Source organism: Pinus tabuliformis, chromosome X (assembly GCF_031772625.1).
Source record: "Pinus tabuliformis cultivar Carrire ecotype Pingquan chromosome X, CPIR1, whole genome shotgun sequence".
Classification (NCBI taxonomy): domain Eukaryota; kingdom Viridiplantae; phylum Streptophyta; class Pinopsida; order Pinales; family Pinaceae; genus Pinus; species Pinus tabuliformis.
Genome location: NC_142308.1, coordinates 164971104 through 164996208, shown reverse-complemented (window position 1 = coordinate 164996208; position 25105 = coordinate 164971104). Strand labels below are relative to the sequence as shown.

At 40.4% G+C, this 25105-nt stretch overlaps 1 protein-coding gene across 1 annotated transcript in view; it reads right to left on the bottom strand.

The window, feature by feature from the left end:
• Positions 1–18207, bottom strand: part of LOC149138973 (Peroxisomal membrane 22 kDa (Mpv17/PMP22) family protein) — a 68655-nt gene extending 50448 nt beyond the window's left edge. Inside the window, exon 1 of the mRNA XM_089449235.1 lies at positions 17850–18207. Coding sequence (XP_089305361.1) covers positions 17850–18125 — 276 coding nt within the window. The 5' untranslated portion in view covers positions 18126–18207. The remainder of the gene's footprint in view (positions 1–17849) is intronic.
• Between the last annotated feature and the right edge of the window lie 6898 nt (positions 18208–25105).

Here is a 25105-nt window from a genome sequence, read left to right as displayed (position 1 = left end):
TTTTATTTATATGATTATCATGTGCAACATCTAGCCCTCTCTTGGGTTGTCCTAAAACAAGGTTGACTTGTGTTTTGTTGCACAAGCCCACACTCACATAAATAAAAATTATTTTCTTCATTTTGGCACATGCTCCCTTGGTGTTCTTTGTGGCCCCTTGCTCCATTAAGGGTGCCCTACAATCTCCAAGGATCAAATCAACAAAATAATTTTTGGTTTCAAACACATAAGCTTGGGTGCAAATCCCACCTCTTGGGTTCTTAGCCCACCAAGCCTTTTTGTGGTGCCAATTCCTCCACAACCTTGAACCCTATGGTTTTGAGTACCTCCCAAGCTACCTGCATTAGATGTATCTCTTGTTGAGCTGAAGAATTTCTCTAAGAAAAAGGAGGTTGGGTTTTCTCCCAAGTGGGTTTTCCCAGGGTAAATCTTGTGTTCTCTTTGTGCATTGTGATCTCTACTGTCTTTATGGTTTTATGGTTAAATTTCTAAAGTGTAATTGCTTAATGATAAACTGAAATTGTTAAAAGAAGATCTATATCATTTGAAGTAATTATCAGTATTTCAAAAATTAGTGCTTGTATCTATTGCACTTGAAAACTCAACATGGTATTAGAGCTTTGGTGAAGAATAGGACATTGAGATCACTCTTGGAAAGCTTTGGTAAAGGGAAGAGCATTGAAGAAGACCTCATCTAAGATCTATTTTCTTGTCTATGACTATGGGTTCCTATATGAAGGTAAAAAACAAATTGGAAGGAGCTACAAACTTTAGGGCTTGGAAAACAAGGATCGATCTCCTCCTTGCAAAGAATGATCTTTTAGGTATTGTGAAAGGCAAGGTCACTGAACCCGAAAAGGATGAAGAAAAATTAAAATTTGAGAAAGATGATATTACAACTAGAAGTATCATTGTAGATTCCGTCAGAGATCATTTGATTCCATATATTGCAAATCTTGACTCTTCAAAGAAAATGTATGATGCCCTAATTGGATTATACACTATCAACAATATTGGTCAAGCAATGAGTTTGAAGAATGAACTTCGTGATGTTAGAATGACAAGGAATGATACTATAGCCTCATATTTCATGAGGATTTCTCAATTGAGAGATCAACTTCAAGCAATTGATGAAATCATTCTCGAAAAGGAACTAATGACTATAGCACTTAATGGTTTACCTAAATCATGGGACTCATTTGCAGTAGGAATATGTGCTAGAAAAGAAGCTCCAAAGTTTGATGAACTATGGACTGCATGTACTCAAGAAGAATCAAGGCTCGTGTCAAGAGGGAAGATTCAGAGATCCAAAGAAGGTGACTCTCAAGCATATGCAGCACGTTTCAAGAAGGGTGGAGGAAGAAAGAAGTTTGGTTTTCAAAGAAGAAATGGAGGAAGAAGAAATGAAGGAAGAAGACCTGAAGAAAGAAGACCTGCTCCTCAAGGAAAGAGAGATATGTCAAAGGTTCAATGCTATCAATGTCATAAATTTGGTCACTATACGCCTGGAATTAGGTGAAAACATTCATCTAAGCAACATACTATATGTATCAGGTTTGAAAAAGAATTTGGTTTCTATTTTATGTTTGGAAGATAAGGGAGATTGAGTAGCATTTGTTGATGGCAAACTTCTTGTATGGTAAAAGGGCTCTAGTATAGATTTTGCTAGAGTAATTGGAATTCGTGAAGGAAGGTTGTATAGACTCTTGAAACAACCTGCTCAAACATTTGTACATAATGATATTAATCCATGTGAGCTTTGGCATAGAAGATATGCTCACCTTCACTATAAAGCTTTCCCTGCTTTAAGACAAATGGTTTCAGGTGCTCCAGAATTGCAGATAGAGCATGAAGAAGTATGTAAAGGTTGTGCGCTTGGAAAGAGTGTCAAGAGCCTTTTCCAAGCAACGAAAGTAGATCAAAGGAAATTTTGGTTCTAATTCATTATGATGCATGTGGTCCAATGCCAGTGAAATCTCTTAGAGGATCTTTGTACTATGTAACATTTATTGATGACTTCTCTCGCAAGACATGGATTTACTTTATGAAGACAAAGGACGAAGTCTTTGACAAGTTTTAGGAATTCAAGGCTAAAGTGGAGAACTTGAAGGGCAAGAAGATCAAGATCCTAAGATCTGATAATGGAGGAGAATATACTTCTAAGGAGCTCGTTGCCTTTTGCAAAGAAGTTGGATTAAGAGGGAGTTGATAGTTCCTTATAATCCACAACAAAAATGGAGTTGTTGAAAGAAAGAACAGAACCATCGATGAATTCGTCAAGGCAATGGTGCACGATCAAGACTTGCCTATGTTTCTGTGGAGTGAAGCATCTATGACAGTTGTCTACATTCAAAATAGAAGTCCTCATCGAATTCTGGAAAACAAGACTCCTAAAGAAGCATTCACCAGACAAAAACCACAGGTTGGTCATTTGAGAATATTTGGTTGTCCTGTTTATATCCATGTACCTAAAGATAAGAGAAGGAAGCTAGAGCCTTCAGGAAAGAAAGGAATATTCATTGGATACAGTGAGTCATCAAAGGCCTATAGAATCTATGTTCCAAGTCAAAGACAAGTTGAAGTTAGCAGGGACATGACCTTTGATGAGAATGTAGCCTATTGGAAATCTAAAGAAGTATCCATGGACTCTGATGATGATGAAGAATGTGAAGCTCCCAAGGCCATCGAATATTGCAAAACATCCCATTGATCATCTAGAAGACCCAGAAGGGCCTAGCAAACCAATGGATCTGATTGTTGTTCCTGAAATAAAGAAGAGGCCAACTTGGCTTAGATCTACCTTTCAGGAAGCAGAAGGACATACAGCACCACGTGGCGCCTTCAAGGAAAGCAAGGAGACCTAAGAGGTATTCTGGATATGCAGCCTTCATGACAAATCTTATTGATTCTGAACCTTCCACCTTTCAAGAAGCAGCTAGCCAGCAAGTATGGAAGGATGCGATGTTGGAAAAATACCAATCGATTATCAAGAACGATGTATGGGAGATTGTGCCTAGACCTGAAGGGAAATTTGTGGTGACTTCCAAATGGGTATACAAGATCAAGCATGCAGTGGATGGTAGTATCGACAAATACAAGGCAAGATTTGTGACTAGAGGATTCTCCCAAAAAGAGGGAGAGGATTACGATGAAACTTTTGCTCCAGTTACCAGGTACACTACCATTAGATCTATTATTTCTATTGCTTCCTCTATGGGTTGGAGTTTACATCAAATGGATGTAAAGACAACTTTTCTTAATGGCAAGAATGAGGAAGGAGTATACATAGAGCAACCTCAAGTATGGAAAAGAGTCTCATGTTTGCAGATTGAAGAAAGCCTTGTATGAACTTAAGCAAGCACGGAGAGCTCGGTATACACGAATTGGCAGTTATCTGAAAAGATTTGATTTCTCCAAAAGTGATGTTGATCCAAACCTGTATTTCAAGGTCGAGAAGAATGAACATGTGATTCTATTATTGTATGTTGATGACCTATTTTTGACAGGTGTGGAGCATCTCATTATTCTAAGTAAGAGGGAGTTGGCCTCTGAATTTGATATGAAGGATCTAGGGTTGATGCACTACTATTTGGGACTAGAAGTATGGCAAAAGCCTAGCAAAATCCTTATTGGTCAAGGAAAATATATTATCAACATCTTGCAGAAGTTTGGAATGACGAAGTGTAAATCGATGGCAACTCCCATGGTGACAAATCTAAGAGTGTTGAGAGACTCTAAGTTGTTGAAGAATGTAACTAGTGTTGATCTTCATAATTGTATTTGAGTCATGATGTAATGTAATTGTCAAAAGAAAAAAAGGAAATTTTATTACAAAAGAAAATTAACTTATTAAAGCATGGGTTTCATGCTTGGGTCAATGGTCATTAGGTCAAAGCACCCATTGAGTGCTCTAGGATTTTTATATTGAGTCAATGTTTAAATCAATGTATTCTAGACCCTTCTTGGGCTACTTTCAAGAAAGAAAAAATATTTTTATGTGTCTTATCTACCCTCCACCAAGTCCGCTTCCTCACTTAACAAGTCGACCTCAATCTCATCATGTTAGCCTCAAAATTATAGACTCCAACCACTATATATAGCAAAAGTACTCGGCCTATTTGGAAGGCATTTGATTCAAGAAGATCTAAAATCCTGCCATCAATCAAGGAATGCGAAGAGTAGAAAGAAGGTATTTTTGGCATCCACAAAAGAAGAGTAATACAACGAAGAAGGAAAAGAATTTTTGGAAGATGAAATTTCTCTCTATTGCAACTACAGGGCCGAAGGTACAAACATACTTCTGAAGTGCAAGAACAAGTCAAGATTCTGGAAGGATTAGAGGAAAGAAGCTATCGTATGGAAGCTAACTTGGTGGAGGGAATTTTTGTATAGGTCTATAGGCCTTGGATTATCTCATCTTGGTTTACTAGTGAAGAGTTGGACTGGGTTTTCCCCTAGATAGGGGCTTTTCCCTGGTTGTGTGCCTACATATTGTGTCCCTTGTCGTGATCTTCATTGTTTTGGCATTTGTCTTGATGAAAGAAACATAATAAATTATAAGAAAACTAATAAGAAGAAAAAAAAGCAATCATAAGCAAATGTCAAAGTCTAAGAAAAATCTACCTAAAGAATCTAATCACCATGATGCCCTCGATTTCTCAACATGAGTCAAATTTGGTAGATCCATCCATGTACCGAAAGTTGATTGGCTCAATGATGTATTTGGTTAATACCAGGCCAAACATTTGCTTTGCAGTGAACACTTTGAGCCAATTCCAGATGGAACCGAGACATGATCATTGGATTGTAGAAAAGCATATATTGAGATATTTGCATGGTATGGTTGACTATGGTTTGAGATATGTCTCAAACAGTGACATACAATTGCAGGGATATACCGATGGAGATTGGGCAGATAGTGTTGAAGATAGAAAGAGTACCTCTAGAGGTTGCTTCAGTTTGCGCTCTGCTATGATTTCGTTGATGAGTAGGAAGCAGACATTTGTTGCACTCAGTGTTGCCGAGGCAGAATATATTGCAGCTAGCTTGGCAAGTTGTGAAGCAGTGTGGCTTTGGAAGTTACTCGCATGACTGTGTCATCACGTGCTCGAGCCGACCATGATATATTGTGATAATCAAAGTTGTATAAAGCTAACAGAAAATCCAGTTTTCATGACAGGTCTGTTAGTTTTTGTGGCAACAGATGTGTTCTAGCCTTGAAATTTTGTGGAGAGGCTAGAATACATGAGATCTCCAAAACCCAGAAATTGTTTCTGGAAATTCCACCTAGAAATGACTTAATTAGATTATTAGTCAGTTTTTAAATATTTCCTAAGTCTAAACTTAGGGAATATGACTAATTAATCATAATTAATTAAGTTAAGGTGTGAATGTTCTAGAAATTCACACGGATCGACTTCAAGTTAATCCTAGCCATCGATTAAGATCTAATCTTGGTCGTTGAAGTCTCAACAAAGGATTATAAGAAGAAGTCGATGGGGCTTAGAGAAATCACTTGAGTAGTTCGATCTTGGCAGATCAATTTCCAGAGTAGCAACAATCAATTGTCAGAGGGAGCTGGAGATAGAAGCAGTGTGTGAGGGGCAGAGACAGTGAAGCTGGAGGAAAGATTTTCCAGATCCAGGGAGGCAGTAACAAGTGAGTCAAATTATCCCAGAGAGGCAGCATTGAGGGACTACGCAGTGCTTCAGTCAGGCAGATCGATTTGGTGAGGAGAAAAATTCGTTCTCAGTTCCAGAGGCCGAGAAGGAGTCCCAAAGGCCCAAAGAGATGATTTTCTCAACTTCCAGAGGTATAACAACTTCATCTGAGCCCAGTCTAGAGCAAGTCGTCCAACCAACTACGCAGAGCAACGCAAAGGCTGACACAATGCTCCAAGAGGCAGAGTTTTGATAGGGAAAGTCCAGCCAGAGGTTCCTATGGGAGAAGGGTAATTCCCTTCAGTATTTTACTCAGCTTTTCTTGTTGCTTGGATTTCCAATTGGGCATCCATAGATGTACTCAGATTTCACTGATGCATGATAAAATGTTAGTTTTTGTAGCAACGGATGTGTTCTAGCCTTGAAATTTTGTGGAGAGGCTAGAATACATGAGTTCTCCAAAACCTAGAAATCGTTTCTGGAAATTCCACCTAGAATAACTTAATTAGATTATTAATCAATTTTTAAATATTTCCTAAGTCTAAACTTAGGGAATATGACTAATTAATCATTATTAATTAAGTTAAGGAGTAAATGTTCTAGAAACTCACACGGATCGACTTCAAGTTAATCCTAGCCATTGATTAAGATCTAATCTTGGTCGTTGAAGTCTCAGCAAAGGATTATAAGAAGAAATCGATGGGGCTTGGAGAAATCACTTGAGCAGTTCGATTTCTTGGCATATCGATTTCCAGAGTAGCAGTAATCAATTGCCAGAGAGAGCTAGAGATAGAAGCAGTGTGTGAGGGGTAAAGATAGTGAGGCTGGAGTAAGTATTCCAGATCCAGTGAGTGCATTTGCAGAGAGGCAGAAAAGCCACAGAGAAGCTGACGCAAGCGCTGCGCAGTAGCTTCTAGAGGCAATTTCGATTTGCTGAGAGGGATTGACATCTTCAGTTCCAGAGGCCGGGAAGGAGTCCCAAAGTGCAAGAGAAGCATCTTTCCAGCCAGCAAAGGGCAGAATGATTTCATCAGAGACCAGTAAGAGGCTTGACGTCAAGTAGGCCGCACGGATCAATGCAGAGGCTAACGCAGAGGGTCAGAGGGTCAAGTTTCTGAAGGCGAGTTGTGCCAGGGTTTGCTTGTGGGGTGAGGAAATTTCTCACTAGATTTTTGCCAGTATTTTTCTCTATAAGATTGCCAAATTTTCGACATCCAGTTGTACTCAGAATTTCTCACTGCTACATAATAATAAAAACCTCAGCTGCTGCACCGGTTTTCCCACATTGGGTTTTTCCGAAGACTTTTGTCCAAAAATAATTGTGTTAATTTTATGTGTGTGCTAGCATTTCTCAGCTTCCAACTTTTTATTTTTCCGCATAATTTTATTTGTGAAGTTTGCAGTGTGCTTATTTTGATATTTGTCGTAGCAGATAAATTGTTAAATTAATTAACAATTAGGAGAAATAATACCAGTTGCTGCAATAGGACTCCATCTTGGAATTTTCACAAGCTCAAAGCACATCGAGATCGAGTACCACTTCATTTGTGACATGGTGCAGAAGGGAGCAATAAAGCTCCAGTATGTCTCCATTGATGAGCAGATTGTTGATATTCTTACAAAGCCTTTGTCCAGGCCGAAGTTTGTATACTTCAAGGACAAGCTTGGACTTGTTAAGAATGCCTCTCTCATTGAGAAGGAGTGTTGAAGAGATAGCATTGTGGACTGACATTCTCCCTGTGTCAAGTATATTTACCCGAACTAAGGAGAATGGTCCGGCAAAGGACAGTAATTCTTCATGTTTCTAGTATGTAGACCCGAATAAGGAAGAATGGTCCTAAAGCATCATATTCATTTAGCATCAGGCCCTAGATTATGCAGCTAAAGTTTGGCCTTTGGCAATTCACCATGTGTCATTGACCCAAATGATGGTGGACCAAGACTAGTCTAGATACCAAGTGTCAAGTACTGACCTAAATTATGGTGACTAGTTGTATGCTAAATGATATCCCATGTGTCTAAAGTACTGACCCAAATTATGGTGAGCACACACCATAGGTCTAAAGTACTGACCCGAATGATGGTGATTAGTTGATGCAGTTGATTTACCATGTGTCTGAAGCACTGACCCAAATTATGGTGAGGATATACCATAGGTCTGAAGTGCTAACCTGAATTATAGTAAATGGTTGATGGTATTGGTTTACCATGTGTCACAATTGTGACCCGATTATGGTGATGATTTGTTATAACCTTTTCTTAGAGAAATTTGTTCACATGAAGAACATTTGTCTAGTCATTATGAATACCTCCCTAGCTAATAGAGAGTGTTGAATTTTGTAGCTATGGTCCATTTTCATAATTTATATTTTAGCCCCTTTGATGTATAAAGAATTTGTAAGACATGTTCTTCATGTCATTTTGATTATTTATCCCTTGAAAGAATTTATATAAGACATGTTCTTCATGTCAAATTTACAAGAGAAGAGTTCGAAATTTAAAATTTGATTTTTGGCTCCAAACTAGTCAAGTCAACCTTCCCTCAAGTAAAGTCGACCCCGGTGAAGAGAAACACCCATTCGAGAAGACAGAACAAGGCATTTGGCCTTCTCCACAAAGGCACCATTCGATCACACACAAGAAAGACAGTTTTTGGGCATCCAAGCGAAGGACAAAGAAGAACAAGAAGGACAAAGATCGTATCTCTCTCTCTAACTCACATTTCTCTCTCTAGACCTCGTACGTGTGATTTTCTGGACTGCAGTTTCTAGACAGTCCGAAATTCTGGACAGATCTGAGAGGGCAAAAGTTTGGCTTGACTTGACTTGACTTTACTATAAGGCTACTTGACCAAGTTTGACCATAGCTTGCTGGATGTTATAGTTGACTGGTTGCATTAGATGTATCTCTTGTTGAACTGAAGAATTTCTCTAAGAGAAAGGTTGTTGGGTTTTCCCCCAAGTGGGTTTTCCCATGATAAATCTTGTGTTCTCTTTGTGCATTGTGATCTCTATTGTCTTTATGATTGAATTACTTAAGTGTGATTGTTTAATGATAAGCTGGAATTGTTAAAAGAAGATATATATATCATTTGAAGTAATTATCAGTATTTCAGAAATTAGTGCTTGTATCTATTCCACTTCAAAACTCAACATGGCAGACTAATGGCTTCTATGAAATTGTATTTACTCCAGAGTTCCAAATCATTCAGAACATAAATTTCAGTTGGAAGGGGCAGTGGTGTTATTATGTTGAGGATATATTTATACATATGTTCTAGCTTTTGTCGAAAGGCTTCACGAGATTGTATGTATCTAAAAGAAACTACATGTTGAGCTTTTCCCTCAACATCCACATAGTTGAACTTGCTTCAACTATCAACATGTAAACCTGCAACATCTTTACAGGTAGCAAAGCAACATGTTAACTAGATAACCAATAATAGATATCCTCATCAGACTTATATCACCATGACGATCTTCGAAACATCTTCATGGTCCATCTCCATGAGAGTCTATCAGAGTGCCCAAGGATCCAACTTGATTACCAAGTTACCATTCTTTCTTCAATGAACTTTTGATAGCATCAGTTCCTTCAGGGTCTTTACAGTTCCCTCCATTCATCATATTTCTCATAAGATCGGTTTTGCTTAGCCATATACCTGCATTATGACAAGTACCACCAAGAAAAATATACAAATACAAGAACATGATTGCAACTTTGACAATCTAGGGATACCATGGTATCTTAGAGGGAGAATTCCTAGGATTTTTAGATTCAAACCCTAAGTTCCTAGATATTTCCTTTGAAACATCAATCCTAGGGTTTGAACCCAAAATTCAATTCTACGCTTACTAAGATTTGTGATACAACCTAGACTACCTACAAACCCTAGAAACCAAAAACTGGGTTTCTATGAGGGAACAAATAAATTAGGGTTTCCAAGTGCCAACTAGGGTTTTACAAAATCCTAGTTACCAACAATCTTCAACAAACCCTAGAACCAAACATATCCCAAAAACCCTAATGCAATTCATGTTAGACCCTATATTCATAAAAACAATTATACATACCTCAAATTCAAGGACCACATACCTTAGTCCTTCGTGATCGCAAGAAGTATGCTACAAAGTGTTAAAATTGGCAACTAGGGCCAAATTCCACTTTGGGCAAGTCTTTTGAAAAAGATAATTATGGGAGTGAATTCCTCTTTCCGAGAAGACTAAAATCGACCTAAGATCACCGAATTTAGATAAGGAAAATATTTATGTATTCAAAAGAAATTTCTACATGTCATGACCTTAACAGGGTGGGAAAATTAAAAATTTGAAATTCGAATTTGCCTCCAAGTGTCAAGGTCGGCCTCACCTCCATAAGGATAAATCATCATGTTTATTTGTATATATAGGCATCCTCCCACCTCATTTGTATCATCCAAAAAGGTCTCCAATGTATGTCTGAGGCAGCCGTGCTCAAGGAGGACAAAGGACTGCCCTGTTTTTGGGTTCTTCTTTTGCAACTAGGCCGAGATGCTTCACATAGGGTAGCCGCTGATCTTAAGGAGAAATCTGGTCTCTTTTGTATGGGCAAATTCATCATTGCAAGTCTCATTTCAATAGCTGAAAGGTGGGCCGAATTTGAGGACTGGCTTGTGGACAATAAGAGGCAAAATCTCCCACCAAAGTAAGGCTGCATTTCAGATCCGTTGCTTCAGAAAGGGGCCGCAGGCATTCACCCTCATAAAGAGGCCGAGATACATGTCCAGGGTTCTGTCCAACCAGCGAAGGGTACCATCATGTTGACCAAAGTAAGCCGCAGTTGAGATGAAGGGTTTTTGGAACAGTTAAGTAGGACAGCAGTGTTTTACAAGAAGCCCTAACCAGATCTTGCTTCAGGAAGGTACCATCTGATCTCTGTGACAGAATGCATAAATTTCAGCCTATTGATTAGGCCTTCTACTTGTGTAGGGCAGTGACATTGGATCTCCTCGTTGACAAGTCATTTTGACTTTAAAGTATCGTACTCTCCCTCTGTTGAATATTTGATATTGATAATAAGAAGAATTGTTCAAGGGTTTTCCCCATCTTGGGGTTTTTCCCTGGCTTGAACCATATTATTGTGTCCTCTTGTCTTGGCTTGTCTTTTGCCTTTGTTGCATACGTTCTTTCTTCAGTTTCTGTCAACATGATAATGATTCTAGTATGAATGGGCTAATATGGAATATTGAAGTGTCTCTCATAAGCAAAGAACATGCTAATCTAAAATTAACACAAATCTCTCTCCTTGATCACATTGTCAAGGTATTTTCACTTTCATAGCTGCCATTATCTTCCTATTGATTTCAAGATGCCAAAGCCAAAGATTGACTCCCAATGATCTTGAAAATGTCTAATAAGAGCAATCTGCTTTGTCCTTTCAAGCGTGGTTCCTCTATCAATCTTCAAAAATATAGATGTCCCTTCAAAATAGGTCTGGTACCTATATTCAGACTTTCAAATTTCTGAAGCAAATTATGAGGAACAACCCTCAAAAGCGCTTAATAATTTTACTAAGTATTATTATTGATCAGATATGTAAGATCTTTTGTGCAAGATGGTGTAGATCTACATCTAGACATCTTCTTCTAACACTGTTTGTAGACTGCTTCCTTCAAGAGATCCTTCAAAGAGACTTCAAATAGAAATGATTCCACTGTTCTTCAATCTTCTGGTTAGGGTATAAAGAGCTGCAACATGACTTGACTGTGACCCTATGATTAGTGCTTCACCAATCTACTCATATAGCTCTTTCAAATAAACTCGGTATGCTTGTTCAGACAGAGACTTTCTTGTTCTTTAAGGTCAGCTTTCTTTGCCACAATAGAGCTCGGCCTTTGCAAGCACACACACACACACACATATATATATACTCCTGCACAGGGATCTTGGTTTCTGTAATGACCATAGTCTCACAAAAGGTCTACCAAATATATCTTCCTAGTCTTTTCTCCTTGCTGGCAGTGAAGAGTAAAAAGAGACACCACAGATTTTAATTCAGTCACCCACAGAACTCAGATTTCTGATATGTGCCCAGGTCCTTCATTCCACAGGAGCCTCTGCTCCTTCAGAGATTATGGTGACTATAGTTTTATAATAGGCTTTTAAAGCTTCTAAACAGTTCAGTCTTGGATAAGTAGACTCTTTGCTTGATATTGGAACTTCTTCTAGTCCACAAAGAAGGTACCTTAACTTGTAGATCAGTCACCTCTGCAATTATGGACTTGTAACCTCAGAATTTCGGTGGTGATTTCAGATCCTTACATCCATGTTCAGAACTTTACTTTTCTTCTCAAGGACCTCGGCCTCGACTAGGTTAGATGACTAGTCTTTTGGACCTCCAATAATGCTACTCGGCTCCCTTCCTCAAGTTCTGGTCTACTAGCTCAGGCCTGCAGCCTAATCACCCTAGTCTGTGGCTCAGTTACAGAGGTACAGACAGACCTAAGAATATCCCCAGAAATATATTATTTTAATTCGGCTCTCCTTCTAGGTGGCTTGGCCTTCAATGCAAGGCATGAAACCCTTTCTCTTTCACATGAAAGGTGATCTTTGCTGCCTTTATACTACTAATCATAGCTCTGATGCCATGTTGGAAAACTAATAGGGCAGCTTAATGTTTTCCTTTACATGACATTTACTTGTGATTTAGGTTATTCTTCTTAATATTATTATGTTCTTTCATCATCAAGATAAATGCCAAACACACTGAACACAAGATATACGCTCCATGCCAGGGCAAAACCCCACCGAGGGGGAAAACCCATCAGAACTTTTTCTTATCAACTTCAAAGGAGACTTCCAAGACCTAAGACCCAAAACAAACTCTCCAAGACCAGGCCAGCTACTCACAATAAGAACTGCTCTCCAAACAAAGTCTGCTTCTGCTTCTTCCAAAATCGGACCTGTGGAAACCCTAGTTTTCACAGAAAATTTTGCACTATAGAGTTGATCCAAGATGCAAGACATCCTTCATTTCTTTGCTGGACTTTAGCCCTTCTCCCAAAGCCTTCACACTTCTTTTTGGCTCCTCTAACCGCAGATCAATACAAAAGATCATGTGCCAAGTGTGTATCCAAATGGAGGTGGAAGTCCTCCTATATATAGACTTCTTGAGCGTTGGATGGGCCTCCTCTAGGCCGACATGAAGAGCTAGCCGACCTGATCTTGGTGGAGTTTCTAGAACTTTCTATACATCAAATAAATAAAAAATTTCTTGGTACATGAGCCCCAATGGGTCTTTTAGATCATGACTTTGACTTTGACTAGAGACTGAACCCCTAGAGCACTCAATGGGTGCTGGACCTAGGACCAAAGACCATGGGCAAGAAACCCATGCTTCAAATAAATAATTTTCTTTTATAAAAATATTTTCTTTTCTTTTCTTTCGACAAGTACAGTAATAATTACATCATGACACAAGACTAATGACAATTATAAAAACCGAAACTAGTTACAATTTCCAACACCCTGGTTCTAAATATGATGCAAACAGCAAACTCTGATTTGTTCTCATTTTATGCTGCTAGACAGCAAAGTTTTCTGAATATGGATGGACTGTAAATTTTTTCTAAGAGACTACTTTTCCACCCTCTCATGAGGGATAGATGAATGTATATATAACTTTTGATAATTTACTCCTCAGGGGTAGCTCTTATATTCCTCAGAAGTAGCTCTCATATGCTTTCAAAAACTTTTTGGACAGCTGCTTTTTGGGCCCTGTTGGCCATTAGGAATGCCTTGGGCATATACGGTTGTACTTGTATACATAGAAAAAAAAAACGAAGCTTGAATTTGCAAGCGTTAAAATTTCAGTACATGGTAATCAGACCTGCAACTAATAAACCTAGAAGACTGGGAAAAAAACTTAAGGAACTCTCAAAACTTCTTCTACTGCTAAATCTGAAAAGTTAAAACACATCTGCTAACTGAAAAGTACCGACAGCAATATGAAAGAACTCGCAGAACTCATAAAATCATCTCTGTTTTTCTTAATTAACTCAGGAAAGGAAAACAGTCCACATACTCTTGCTGGTAAGCCAAAAAAATAAATAATCACACACAAAGAGGACCCCACCTGCCATATATGGAAGCACTACCAGGCATAGGGTTTACAATGAGAGTTGTAGTATAAACATTCTATGAATTCACATTTTTCCAGCCACCCAATATAACATGAAAGGACATTGGATTTTTAACCTAAAATTGGGCAAGAAACATTTTGGATTGATGGAATTGTAGATCAAATGTTAACATTGCACAATCCAGATGCAGTAGGGATATTTGAGGGTGCTGAATTGATTTCTACATTTAAAACAACAATTTTATCAATCAGAACTTGGAAATTTGGCAAAGATTGCATGGCCAGATTATAGTGATGACAAGTTGGCAAAATTCAAATTCGTGGAACGTTTATCCTTCTTGCTGCCTATTTTAGGCACCTAAGTAGAAGCACCCAGCCTGCATACAATGCATGTGCTGAGAACATAAAAAACTAATGTGCCCCTCCACTCTTCCTCTGTTACCACACCATCTCTTTGACCTGCCGTGCTGTAGTGTCCTACGGTAATTTTTTCTTCCTAGGGCTTCTTTTTTCCAGCTAGGGTTTTCAACAGAAAGTCAATAGGGGTTCATACATTCACACAATAGCAGGCATTTTTTCATAAAATACACAAATTTTGCAATAACAATAGTAGACAGTCATGATCAATCTACTACAATTTGATATTACACAATTCCACAACGAACAGGACTGATTTATCCAAGAAGCCAGTAATGTACTCAACCAATATTTTACCAATTCAATACTGTCTGCAAAACGAGTCAGATTCACTAAATTGAGTCCTATTAACAGCCTACAGAACCTGGGTTTCTTGCTTAATCTGCTGTCTATAGTTTAGAATAAGCTTCTGTAACAAATCCGTAGAAGATTCCTGCTTCAGGAATGCCACAAAGAACTCTCTGAAAAGTCTCCACTGAGCTCAGTCTCAAAATTGCCCAAGCTGCCTCAAGATGTGGCCAATCTGCCTCAGAAAACTTCAGGAAAGGACCGAACTGCCTCAGGAAAGATCACCAGCTTGCCTCAGACAGAACTGCTTCAGGATAATTATCCAACGTTGCCTCAGAAAATGGTAAAACTGTTTCAGTCCTGCCTCAGGAGTCAGGAAAGGGTGCCGAGTTCTGCCCAGGGAGGCCAAGCTGCCACAGAGAAAGGTACCGAGTTGTGCCTCAGAGAAAGGGACCGAGTAGTGCGTCCGAGTTCTTCCTCAGGGAGGCCGAGCTGCCTCAGAAGAGGGGCCGAGTTCTGCCTCAGGGAGGCCGAAGTGCCTCAGAACTGCCCACCGAAAATGCCAGAAGATCCGTAATCTTATCACAGGAAAACTATCTGTCAGAGAGAATAATGCACCGAAACCGACCTTGGATTAGTCTTCAACGAATTTAAGTTCTTGCCTTTGATTTGCCAGTTACTTCAAAACAGAGCTGCTCCCAGAACAAGTGCCAGAACAAGAAGAATGTGACTAGGTAGGGTGTATCACCTCCACAGAAACTTGTGGTAGGGTGGGATCAACTCCACAGAAACTAGTCAAAGAATAGAAACGGGTCTTAAACCCTCAGAGGCTCAAAGAAAATAGAGACAAATTGATCTAATCCAATGATGATCCAAGATTCCAAATGATTCTAACTCTCTTGTAGGAAATTTTATAAATTTCCTTCATGGCTCCCAAAAATGAATGTGACAAGTTGTAAATGCCATCCCAATTTTGGGTTTTTTGAATTTTCGCCTCAGCCGACCCAACATTTTCACAATGTTGCCTAGCATTGAGAAAATTGGGTTTTTTCCCATTATCAAGACTATGGCCTACAGGATTAAATAGGCTATTTCGTACTTCCGTAGGTAATTAATTCATAAGGGGCAGTACACGTGCTCTCTGCTGGAATGCGCCATCACTGTAGAGAACCAACTTCAGAAGCAATCAATGTAAAATCCAACACAGTGTGAGTGACGAGTTAAGCATTTATCCTACGACCAAGTAACTGCAGAATGAACAAACTTAGGTATAGCCACAACCATGGGCATATTATGGGCCTACGAGTAGAATTTAGAACAGTATTTATAGGAACACACGATCCTTATTTCTACATTGTCCGAACAAATAAAACCTGTTAAAAAGATTACCCTTCTTGGAATGATTCCAGGAATTTATAAACACCCACTCAAAGCAATTTGATATCCCAAAACTTGTCCATTCAGCTGTGGTCTAGAGTCAAGTTGGAGTGCTTACAGTGATAAAGACCTGGGTTCAAAACGCAAGGAGCTCACTCCCAATGCTAAATGTCTTTCAAGATGTTGATCATGTTCAGGATACAATACCGGTTCCATGATAATGTGTAAGTGCCGTCAATGGCCGCACTAGAGCTAATGCATAGAAATAATGTGGAAGTGCTGTCAATGGCCGCACTAGAGCTAATGCAGTTTTCTATGCAGATGAGGCCCAGTGCAAGTCCTAGGTAACTTCGACAGAATAAATATCACTGAGTCGCTGCTCTTTGCCAAAGATAGCCTGATCACAAAAGCAGGTCTCATAAGGAGTTTCATCCCTTTTCCAATCTAAAACAGAGCATTTAACTACCGAAAAGAAAAGATAAAGGTGTCAAAAAGAAAAGATGATGTATCAAGAACTTAATATAATAGCATCTACTAGCATAGCTATATAGATTAAATGGCTGATAAATGCTTATGGTAATCAAAATATTTGTGTTATTTGCAACTTCGAGAATTTGTAACCAATTTGTAACCCGGGACAGAGGACAGAAAGAGTGGAGGTCGGAAACTGAAAAATTGTTGGGATACAATTGATTTCTTCGGTTGGATTGTGTATATAATTAAGAATATTCTCAAATTATTAAATCTAGACTATAATTTTCTATTTTTTAAAAATGGAAATTATGGAAATTCTATTTTGAAATGGACCATGCTTATTGGCTTAACAAGTCTATTTTTTTAAAAATGGAAATTATGGAAGTTCTATTCTGAAATAACAAGTCTATTTTTTGAAAATGGAAATTATGGAAGTTCTATTCTGAAATAGACCACACCTATTGGCCTAACAAGTCAAATATTTCGTATTGAAGCCCTTGAGTCTAGGATTTATGACAATAGCTTCCTTGGTTCATTTAGTTTCTCGGTTGTTTGGAAAGAGTTGACGTATTTTTTCTTATATTTAAAGCTATGTAATGAGTTGACGTATTGTATTCCGGCCGTATTCTGACTGGCTTCGGTCATAATATAATCATGAGGGCTGCGGCCATATATGGATTTTCACTCGGAAAAAAAATGTAACCAGAAACCTGACCAGCGTCTGTTTCTAATTCTCGTTTCCATATTGACACTACATTAGTTTATTAGTAATTAATTTTATATGCATGCTATACACGAATTGGGGGAGAGGAGATTCCTATTGCTTAACCTCCCAAAGCCCTCTGGCCCTATTTCTCGTTCCATTTCCGATTCCCATTTCAAGTAACATAGATTCGAAGTATTAATGTGGTAGAAAGAATTAGGCGGTGCCCATCTTCTTTATTCCTATCGTACATTTTACCTATTCGATCTTCTTAGAGAATTTTAGTGGTCAAGCTAGCAACATAGATTTATGCGATAACAAGATTTAGGTATGGCGCATCTTCTGCGTTACTCCTGTCACACATTGTGCCTATTCGATCTCAAGAGATTTAGTGGCCCGTCATAAATGTCAGTTAGATTGACGGAGCGTTAAGCCATTCCCCAGAGTTCTAAACTTTATGTTGTATGCCAAGTTCAAACCCCGGCGAATTTGATAAAATAGATAACCTGAGACATGGCACCTGAGCTGAATGAAGTCTGCTTTGTGCCCCCTTGGAACATGTATTTTAAGCATTAAAAATAAATAAATAAATAAAAACATCATCAGATGAGATCACCCTTGGAACATGTATTTTAAGCATTAAAAATAAATAAATAAAAACATCATCAGATGAGATCAAAGTAGAGACAAGTTTTTTTTATTTGTTTTAGCTGTGTTGGGCGCGAATTCCTATTTGGGATTGTTAAATTTAGGGATAAAACATAACAGAATATTGAGATCAGAAACACACAGTTTCGGCTTAGAGCTTTGACCTTGTTCTCGGTGTTCGAATTTTGGTTCTCGTCATTACTTTTGCTAACAAGGAGACGGCCCCGGAGCTGGGCGATTGTATCACCTGCCAGGACAAGTGAGCCTGCTATCATGGCCGATTTCAATGGAAACCGCCATTGTCCGCGTCCTCCTCCTCCTGCATTAGCATTTTGCCCGGTTGCTGGACGAGTTGCAGGCTTCCTGGAGCGCCGTCGCAGCCACCCTGGTGGAAAATTCCCACCGGATCCTCCAAAGGGCACTGCTGTGCCTCCTCCCATTCAAAATTTGCAAAAGAGTAATGAAGTTCTATGTAGCGCGAGCTTACCGTTTCCTAGAACAGGGGATCTCACAGTACGTTAATGGTGTGCATTACCGTTTATAGTTTTTAATGAATTACGTGTATTTTTGTCAACTCGACAATTTTTTATGGTTAAGTTTAAATTTGGATAATTAGTGTATGTGTATATTTCAATTATATTGCTAAAACTGAGTAGGAAAGTTATGGGTCAATTTTTCTTGGCGTCTTCGGTTTAGTTAAGCTTTGCTAATAAGTCACTAGCATAAGATATTTGTTTAGATCTGGATATTTTTGGAAAAAACAATAGTGATTAAAAAATAAAAATCACTACAAATCAATTTTATATAAAGTTGACAAATGATATATAAGCTTGCTAATAAGTCACTAGCATTTAGATCTCGATATTTTTGGAAAAAACAATAGTGATTAAAAAATAAAAGTCACTTCAAATCAATTTTATATAAAGTTGACAAATGATATATAAAAATAATATTATTGATATTATATAATGTGTAATTCATTTTAGATCTAATTGACATGAAATATCTAAAACAAAAATATATTAATAATGTAAAAATATTTTAGTGTGAACTATAAATAAAATATTTCAATGCTCATATTAAATCTTACGAATATATGTTTTTTATCTAAAACAAAAATATATTAGGGATAGATTTGATGAAAGAAGGTTCACGGAGAGCAATGGAGACAAGGGGAGTGTTGCAGGGTTCGAAGGTGGGTCTTGTTCATCATCATTGCGGTAAAGGATAGCTTTTGGACCTAGTTTTTTACTACAGGCTGTCGCAATTTTACACTAACTTGGAAGACCTCAGTGGGGTGCATCATTGTTTTCACATGCTCCTGTGGAAGCGGTCGTCGGTTTTTGTTTGAGCGAACAACAAACCCTATTGTTTATTCAACCTCGTTTTTCAAGACAGGCTTCAAGCTGGTTTAAGCGATTAAATCGACGGGCGAAGCCTTGCAGTGGTCACGAGAAACAAGCCTGGAGTTTACAGGCCTGTGGGTCAGTCTTGACAGTTTTTTATAAGAACCCTTTTGTCTCTCTTCAAAATTGATGTCGTTGAAGGGTTTCCTTGTAGTTTGCAAAGGTGGGGGAACGGCCTAAGGCCTGAAGGTTTTGGGTCCTCACTGTAGTTACGAAGACGACGTTGGGGGTTACGGTCGTCGTAGGTCAGTTTACGAAAAATGGAGGTAATTTTCTCTGTGGTTTCCCGGGAGTCCCTTACACCAGTCAACAGTGGTCCTCTTTCCTCGATTTTCTTGGAACGGTGCTTCGAAAACCCTGGCAGCTGGCATTTGGATGGACAAGCAGCTAATAGACTACTCAACTGACTCCCTGACCACTGAAGACATCTGGGTCAACTTCTCCCGTCCAGTTCCTACTATGACTGAGCCGGTGGCAGCCAGTTTACCGGTCACGAGGGTGGAAGAGGTTACTATGCAAATGGAAGACATGGAGGTTACTAATCAGGACCTAGACTTGCAACCGTTATCGGCGGTGACGAAGGGTATCTTTAACTCGGGAGAAGGCTCGGAGCCTCCCTTTCTTTCTATCCCTTCTCCTTCAGAACTACATACTTGGTCTCAAGCATTTTCGGTGGGTACAAATCCTCAAGGCGATGTGGGCTCCTTCAGGGAAGGGGTAAGTGGGTTACGGCCTCCTACTCAACGATTGACACCAGAGCAGTTGGGCCTTCTTGGGTCTGCCCCTTTCTATCCAGCATTCCAACCAGTTGGAACTGCCCCTCCCTCAGGCTGCTTCAATGGCATAGCTGGGCTAGAGCAAGGAACAGAGGACATCTGATCTTCGGATTCATAAGACATTGGCCAAGAGGAGGGTGACCAGGTTGCCAAATCGCCGCCGAAGCGAACTAAAAAATCTAGAAATTCAAAAATAAGAGAAAGGGACAGGCGATTGGTATTCAACGAAGGCATCACTATGGCTCAAGCAGCTCTAACTGAGAGCACAGTGCTCGTGGGAAGGGTCCGGGGCAGGAATTATACCCCTATGCGACTGCGGAAGTGGACCGCGGAGATTTGGGGTAATCTTCTGCTGCAGCTTCCTGGTATCCTTTCACTGTCCCGTGGCTAGTTTGCTTTGATCTTTTCCCACCCGAATCAGGTCGATTGGGTCCTTACCCGGTATTGGCACATTGAGATGACCCCTGTGCTGCTGAAAAGATGGTCGTCGATGTTCGAACCAGAAAAGGAAAATCATGGAGCTGGTCCTATATGGGTTCGTTTGCCTGCTCTCCCGCTTTAGTTTTGGGCAGAGGAGATCTTCAAGGTGATCGGGGATGATTTAGGAGTCTATTTGGATCATGATAGAACCTATCAAGACACAGGATGTTTGGCGTTGGCTCGAATTCTAGTGCATCTAGATACCAGAGAAGGCTTGGTGGAGAGCTACCTGCTCCAGATGGGTGACATTACTCGTCGGCAAATCTTGGACTATGAAGGCATCCCCTTTCAATGTTAGAAATGTCATGAAGTAGGGCATCTTTACAAAGACAACCCTAGAGTGTCTGGGCTGAACCAAATCCCGGCCAAACCGTTGGTCTCATCTTCCTATCAAACAATGGAGTCGGAGCTCCCTCCACCTATGCACAATCAAGAGTCTACACCGCCTCCTCATCAGGAGCCGCAGCAGCCTGCCTCCCATCAGACCGCCAAGGTCATAGAGCCCTCTCCAGTGAGCTCTCGATCCAGGGACTCGACCTTTGCGGGTACTCCTCCTTCCTCTTTCCCTCATTTATCTCATGATGTTTTAGGTACTGTTAAATTTACTTCATCTATGTTTTTTCTGGGTCAATATCGGAGGCTAGTAAGTTGTGCTCACCGGTCTGTCTAGTTCCCTCAAGCCCTCCTTCCCTACCAACCTCCATCCCCCATACCTCTGTTGATCATACCATCCGCTCTCAAGGAGGCAGTCCGCAATCAAGTGGGCCACATCGTTACTTCCTCCGCTCTCTCCCCGCCGCGCCCTCGTCGGCTTTCGGTCTAGACACCGATCCCCCCCCTATTCCCCATAAACCTACTCGCGACTGACAATCTAAAATCTCAAAAGCCATCAAAAGGGTAGGTGTTGAAGTGGCTTCCAGGGTCCAATCCCCAATTGACTGGGTTCTTAGAGCAAAGGGCAACCCTCTTATCGCCCCCCCATGATTTGTCTCTCCTTTAATTGTAGGGGTCTAGCCAACCCAGACAAAAAATTGGCTCTTAAGAGACTTTGTCTTTCTGAAAGACTGGATGCAATTTTTTTACAAGAAACGCTGGGCGAAGGAATTCAGGTCAATAGGCTCTTATCAAGTTTTCTCCCAAACTGGGATTTTCACTTTCTGGATGTTAGGGGTCGCTCTGGCGGCTGTGCCTTGGGATTTAATAAACGCTCCACTAAAATCCTCAATGTCTGGGGGGGAGAAGGTTTTCTTGGGGCTGATATAGTTTCGGTGGAGCTCAACAGGCCTCTCAGGCTTATCAATATTTATGGGCCTTGTCAGAACAGAGAAGCATATTGGAACAGGCTTATGGGGGCTGAGTTTATGAATCAAGAGAATATAATCATAGGTGGAGACCTAAATTTCTCCCTTGGGTTAGCTGAATCATGGGGTTCCCGGGGTCAAAGCAATCATCTCACGGCTTTTTTTGAAAATATGCTGGATTCCCACGATTTACTGAATATTGACCCTGCAAAGATCAAGCCGACTTGGCAGAACCGAAGATCGGGGGCAGAGGCTCTAGCTAGAAGGCTGGACCGTTTTTTGATCAAGGCCCCTCTTCTGGCAAGTTTGAATCTGTTTCGTCAATGGGTGGGCTCAGGAGGGATCTCCGATCACTCTCCCATCTTTTTGGAGTTCAAGGATAATAACTTTAAACCGCCTTTGCCTTTCAAATTCAACTCTTCATGGCTTTTGGAGGCAAGCTTTCGGAAATTGGTAGCGGATTCCTGGATTCACTGCTCTCAGGATGAGCTCTCCTCTCCGGGGGAGGTTTTTGCGAAAAACTTAGCAGCTTTAAAAGCCAAAACAATAATCTGGGCAAAGGAGAAACGAAGGAAAGATGAGGAAGACCTTCTAAGGATTGAATTGGCCCTCAAAGCATTCGAAGACTCGGCTCCCAATGAAACGTCTTCGACTGCCCTAAAGGCTCAGTTGGTTCAGCTTGAAACTGAAAGAATCAAACTTCTTCGATCACAAGAAGAAAATTGGAGGTTAAAGAGTAGAGCACTCTGGCTTCAAGCTGGAGATGAAAATTCAAAAAAAATTCAACAATATGCAAGGGGCCGGAAATCTATCAACACAATCTGGGAACTACAAGACCATGAGGGTAGAAAAGCAAGCTCCTTTGAGCAGTTGGCTGACATGGGGGTTAGACACTTCTCTGATATCTACAAAGCTCCCACAGGAATAACTCTCCCAAGCATCATCCGTACAGCTGAAGCATTGCCCAGGTTTGTTGATCCGGATGAGGTGGAAAATTTAAATTCCCGGGTTACTAGAGGAGAATTAGAAGCGGTGCTGAAGTGCTTTAAAAAGGAAAAGAGCCTGGGCTCGGATGGTTGGCCGGCTGAATTCTACAACTCCTTCTTTGAGCTAATTGGAGATGATCTCCTTCAGACCATAGAGGAATGTAGAAGACCTGGCAGAATGTTAGAGGCATTCAACTCGACCTTCCTCGCTCTATTTCTTAAACAGACAACCATTCCTCTTTTGATGATTACCGACCTATATCCCTCTGCAATAGTATCTACAAAATCATCTAAAAAACAATTGCCCTCCGTATCAAACCTATCCTCTCCCGAATGATCTCCAAGGAACAGTTTTCTTTCCTCAGCCAGCGCCAGATCCATGAAGCTATTGGGACAGCCTAGGAAGCCCTCCATTCGATCAAAAAGCTCCATAAAAAATCTATTATTCTTAAAATCGATTTGTCCAAAGCCTTTGATCGTGCATGTTGGTCTTACCTCTGGATTACCCTCACCCACATCGGCTTTCCCTATGCCTTCATCTCCTGGATCATGGGTTGTCTCACTTCTGTCTCTTACAGTATCCTCATCAACGGTGTTGCCTCAGGGTTCTTTCATGCGGAACGTGGACTTAGACAAGGCTGCCCTCTTTCTCCGCTACTCTTCCTTCTCATTATGGAAGGGTTTAGCAGGCTGATTAAAAAAGGAAGAGAGGATGGCTCTTTGGCTGGTGTCTGGATCTCTGATATGTCATCTCTAACCCACCTTTTATTTGTAGATGATGTTTTGATTTTTTTAAATGGATCCTTTAATGACTCACATGCGTTCAAGTCCATACTATCCCTCTTTTGCAAAGCTACAGGTATGGAGCCAAATTTTGAGAAATCTACAATTATCATTGTAACATGTCAGCCGCATGAAACAAGATTTGATTGACAACAATTTGACTATGTGCGGCAAGATATAGACTCAGGACTAAAATATTTGGGATTCAGATTGAAACCAAATGGTTATCAAATAGCGGATTGGGCATGGCTCATTGCAAATATTGAAAGCAGAATCAACATCTGGCAACAACGTTGGCTTTCTAGAGCTGGTAGGCTCACTCTGCTCAAATTGGTTCTGGAAGCAATCCCGGTTTATTGGATGTCGTTGGCCTGGATACCCAAAGGCATCCTAAAAATAATCCAATAAATTTACTGTTGTTTTCTCTGGAGTTGTCAAAGCACTGGGAGAACATTTGCTTGGGTTGGTTGGGATCGAATTGGTCAACCTAAAAAACTGGGAGGTTGGGGCATAAAAAACCTTCAGTTATTCGCAGAGGCACTTGCTGCAAAATTGGGTTGGCATCTCATAAACTCTAGAAGCCTTTAGCAGGAGGTAACCTACTACAAATACATCCATCCACTCTCAACCTTGGACTGGATCCGCATCCCCTATAATTTTACTACTGGAGCCTCTATAATTTGGAAAACAATAACTCAGTCCCTCCCCCTCATTAAGAGAGGACTGGCTTGGAAAATTGGTAAAGGGGACCAAGTGAGAATCAGTCTGGATGCCTAGAGTGGCTGCGGAAATGCTCACATCCTCCCACGACCACTCTATAATCACCTCTAGAATGCTGGTATCACCCATTTAGCGCAAATAGCAAATGTTAATCAGGACCAATGGCAGCAACAGAGTTGGATGGATCACAGAATGCTCAACATCCTAGCCTGTTGGGAAGAGGATTGGCAGCGGTTTATTGGGTCACTTGAGGAGGCCAATGTGTGGATCAACGATAATCAAGATGTCCTTATTTGGGCTCTTGACCCCCATGGTAGATACTCCCCTAAAGCAGGTTATGCGTCCTCTATGGCAACAAGGCAAATTGGAGATATCTCTTGGTGGTGGTGCCACCTTTGGAAATTAAAAGCCCCTCCTAAAACCAGGCTATTTATGTGGTGCATCCTTATGGACAAAGCTCCTACAGAGCTTAAGCTAATGCGCAGAGCAATCAACGGCCCCTCCAGATGTTGCCTGTGTAAGCAGCAAGAGGAAGATACAAACCATTTATTTCTTACCTGCCCTGTGTCGACTTTCTTTTGGTCAAGGATCACGACCTCCCTAAATTTACAGATTGTCTAGTCAGGGCAAAACATAGAGGAGGCTTGGCTCAGATGGTGGACAGAAGCGCAATCTCATAAAGTCAGGAATCTTCCATTGCTTATTTGTTGGGGTATATGGTTAAACAGGAACAAATCTATTTTTATGGATGCCAAGATAAATTGGGAAACCTCCTGTACTTCGTTGATGGCTATTTTTAATTTGATCCCAGAGGACCCTGTCAGCAAACCCCCTCAGGTCATTACCCCGGAATCTATTGACACTAATACCCCCTGGGGTTATTTTGATGGCTCGGCTCAGGCCGAAGGCTGCGGGGGGGCGGTTTTGCATATTGACAATGTCGTGTCCTATAGAATTCAAGTTGGCCT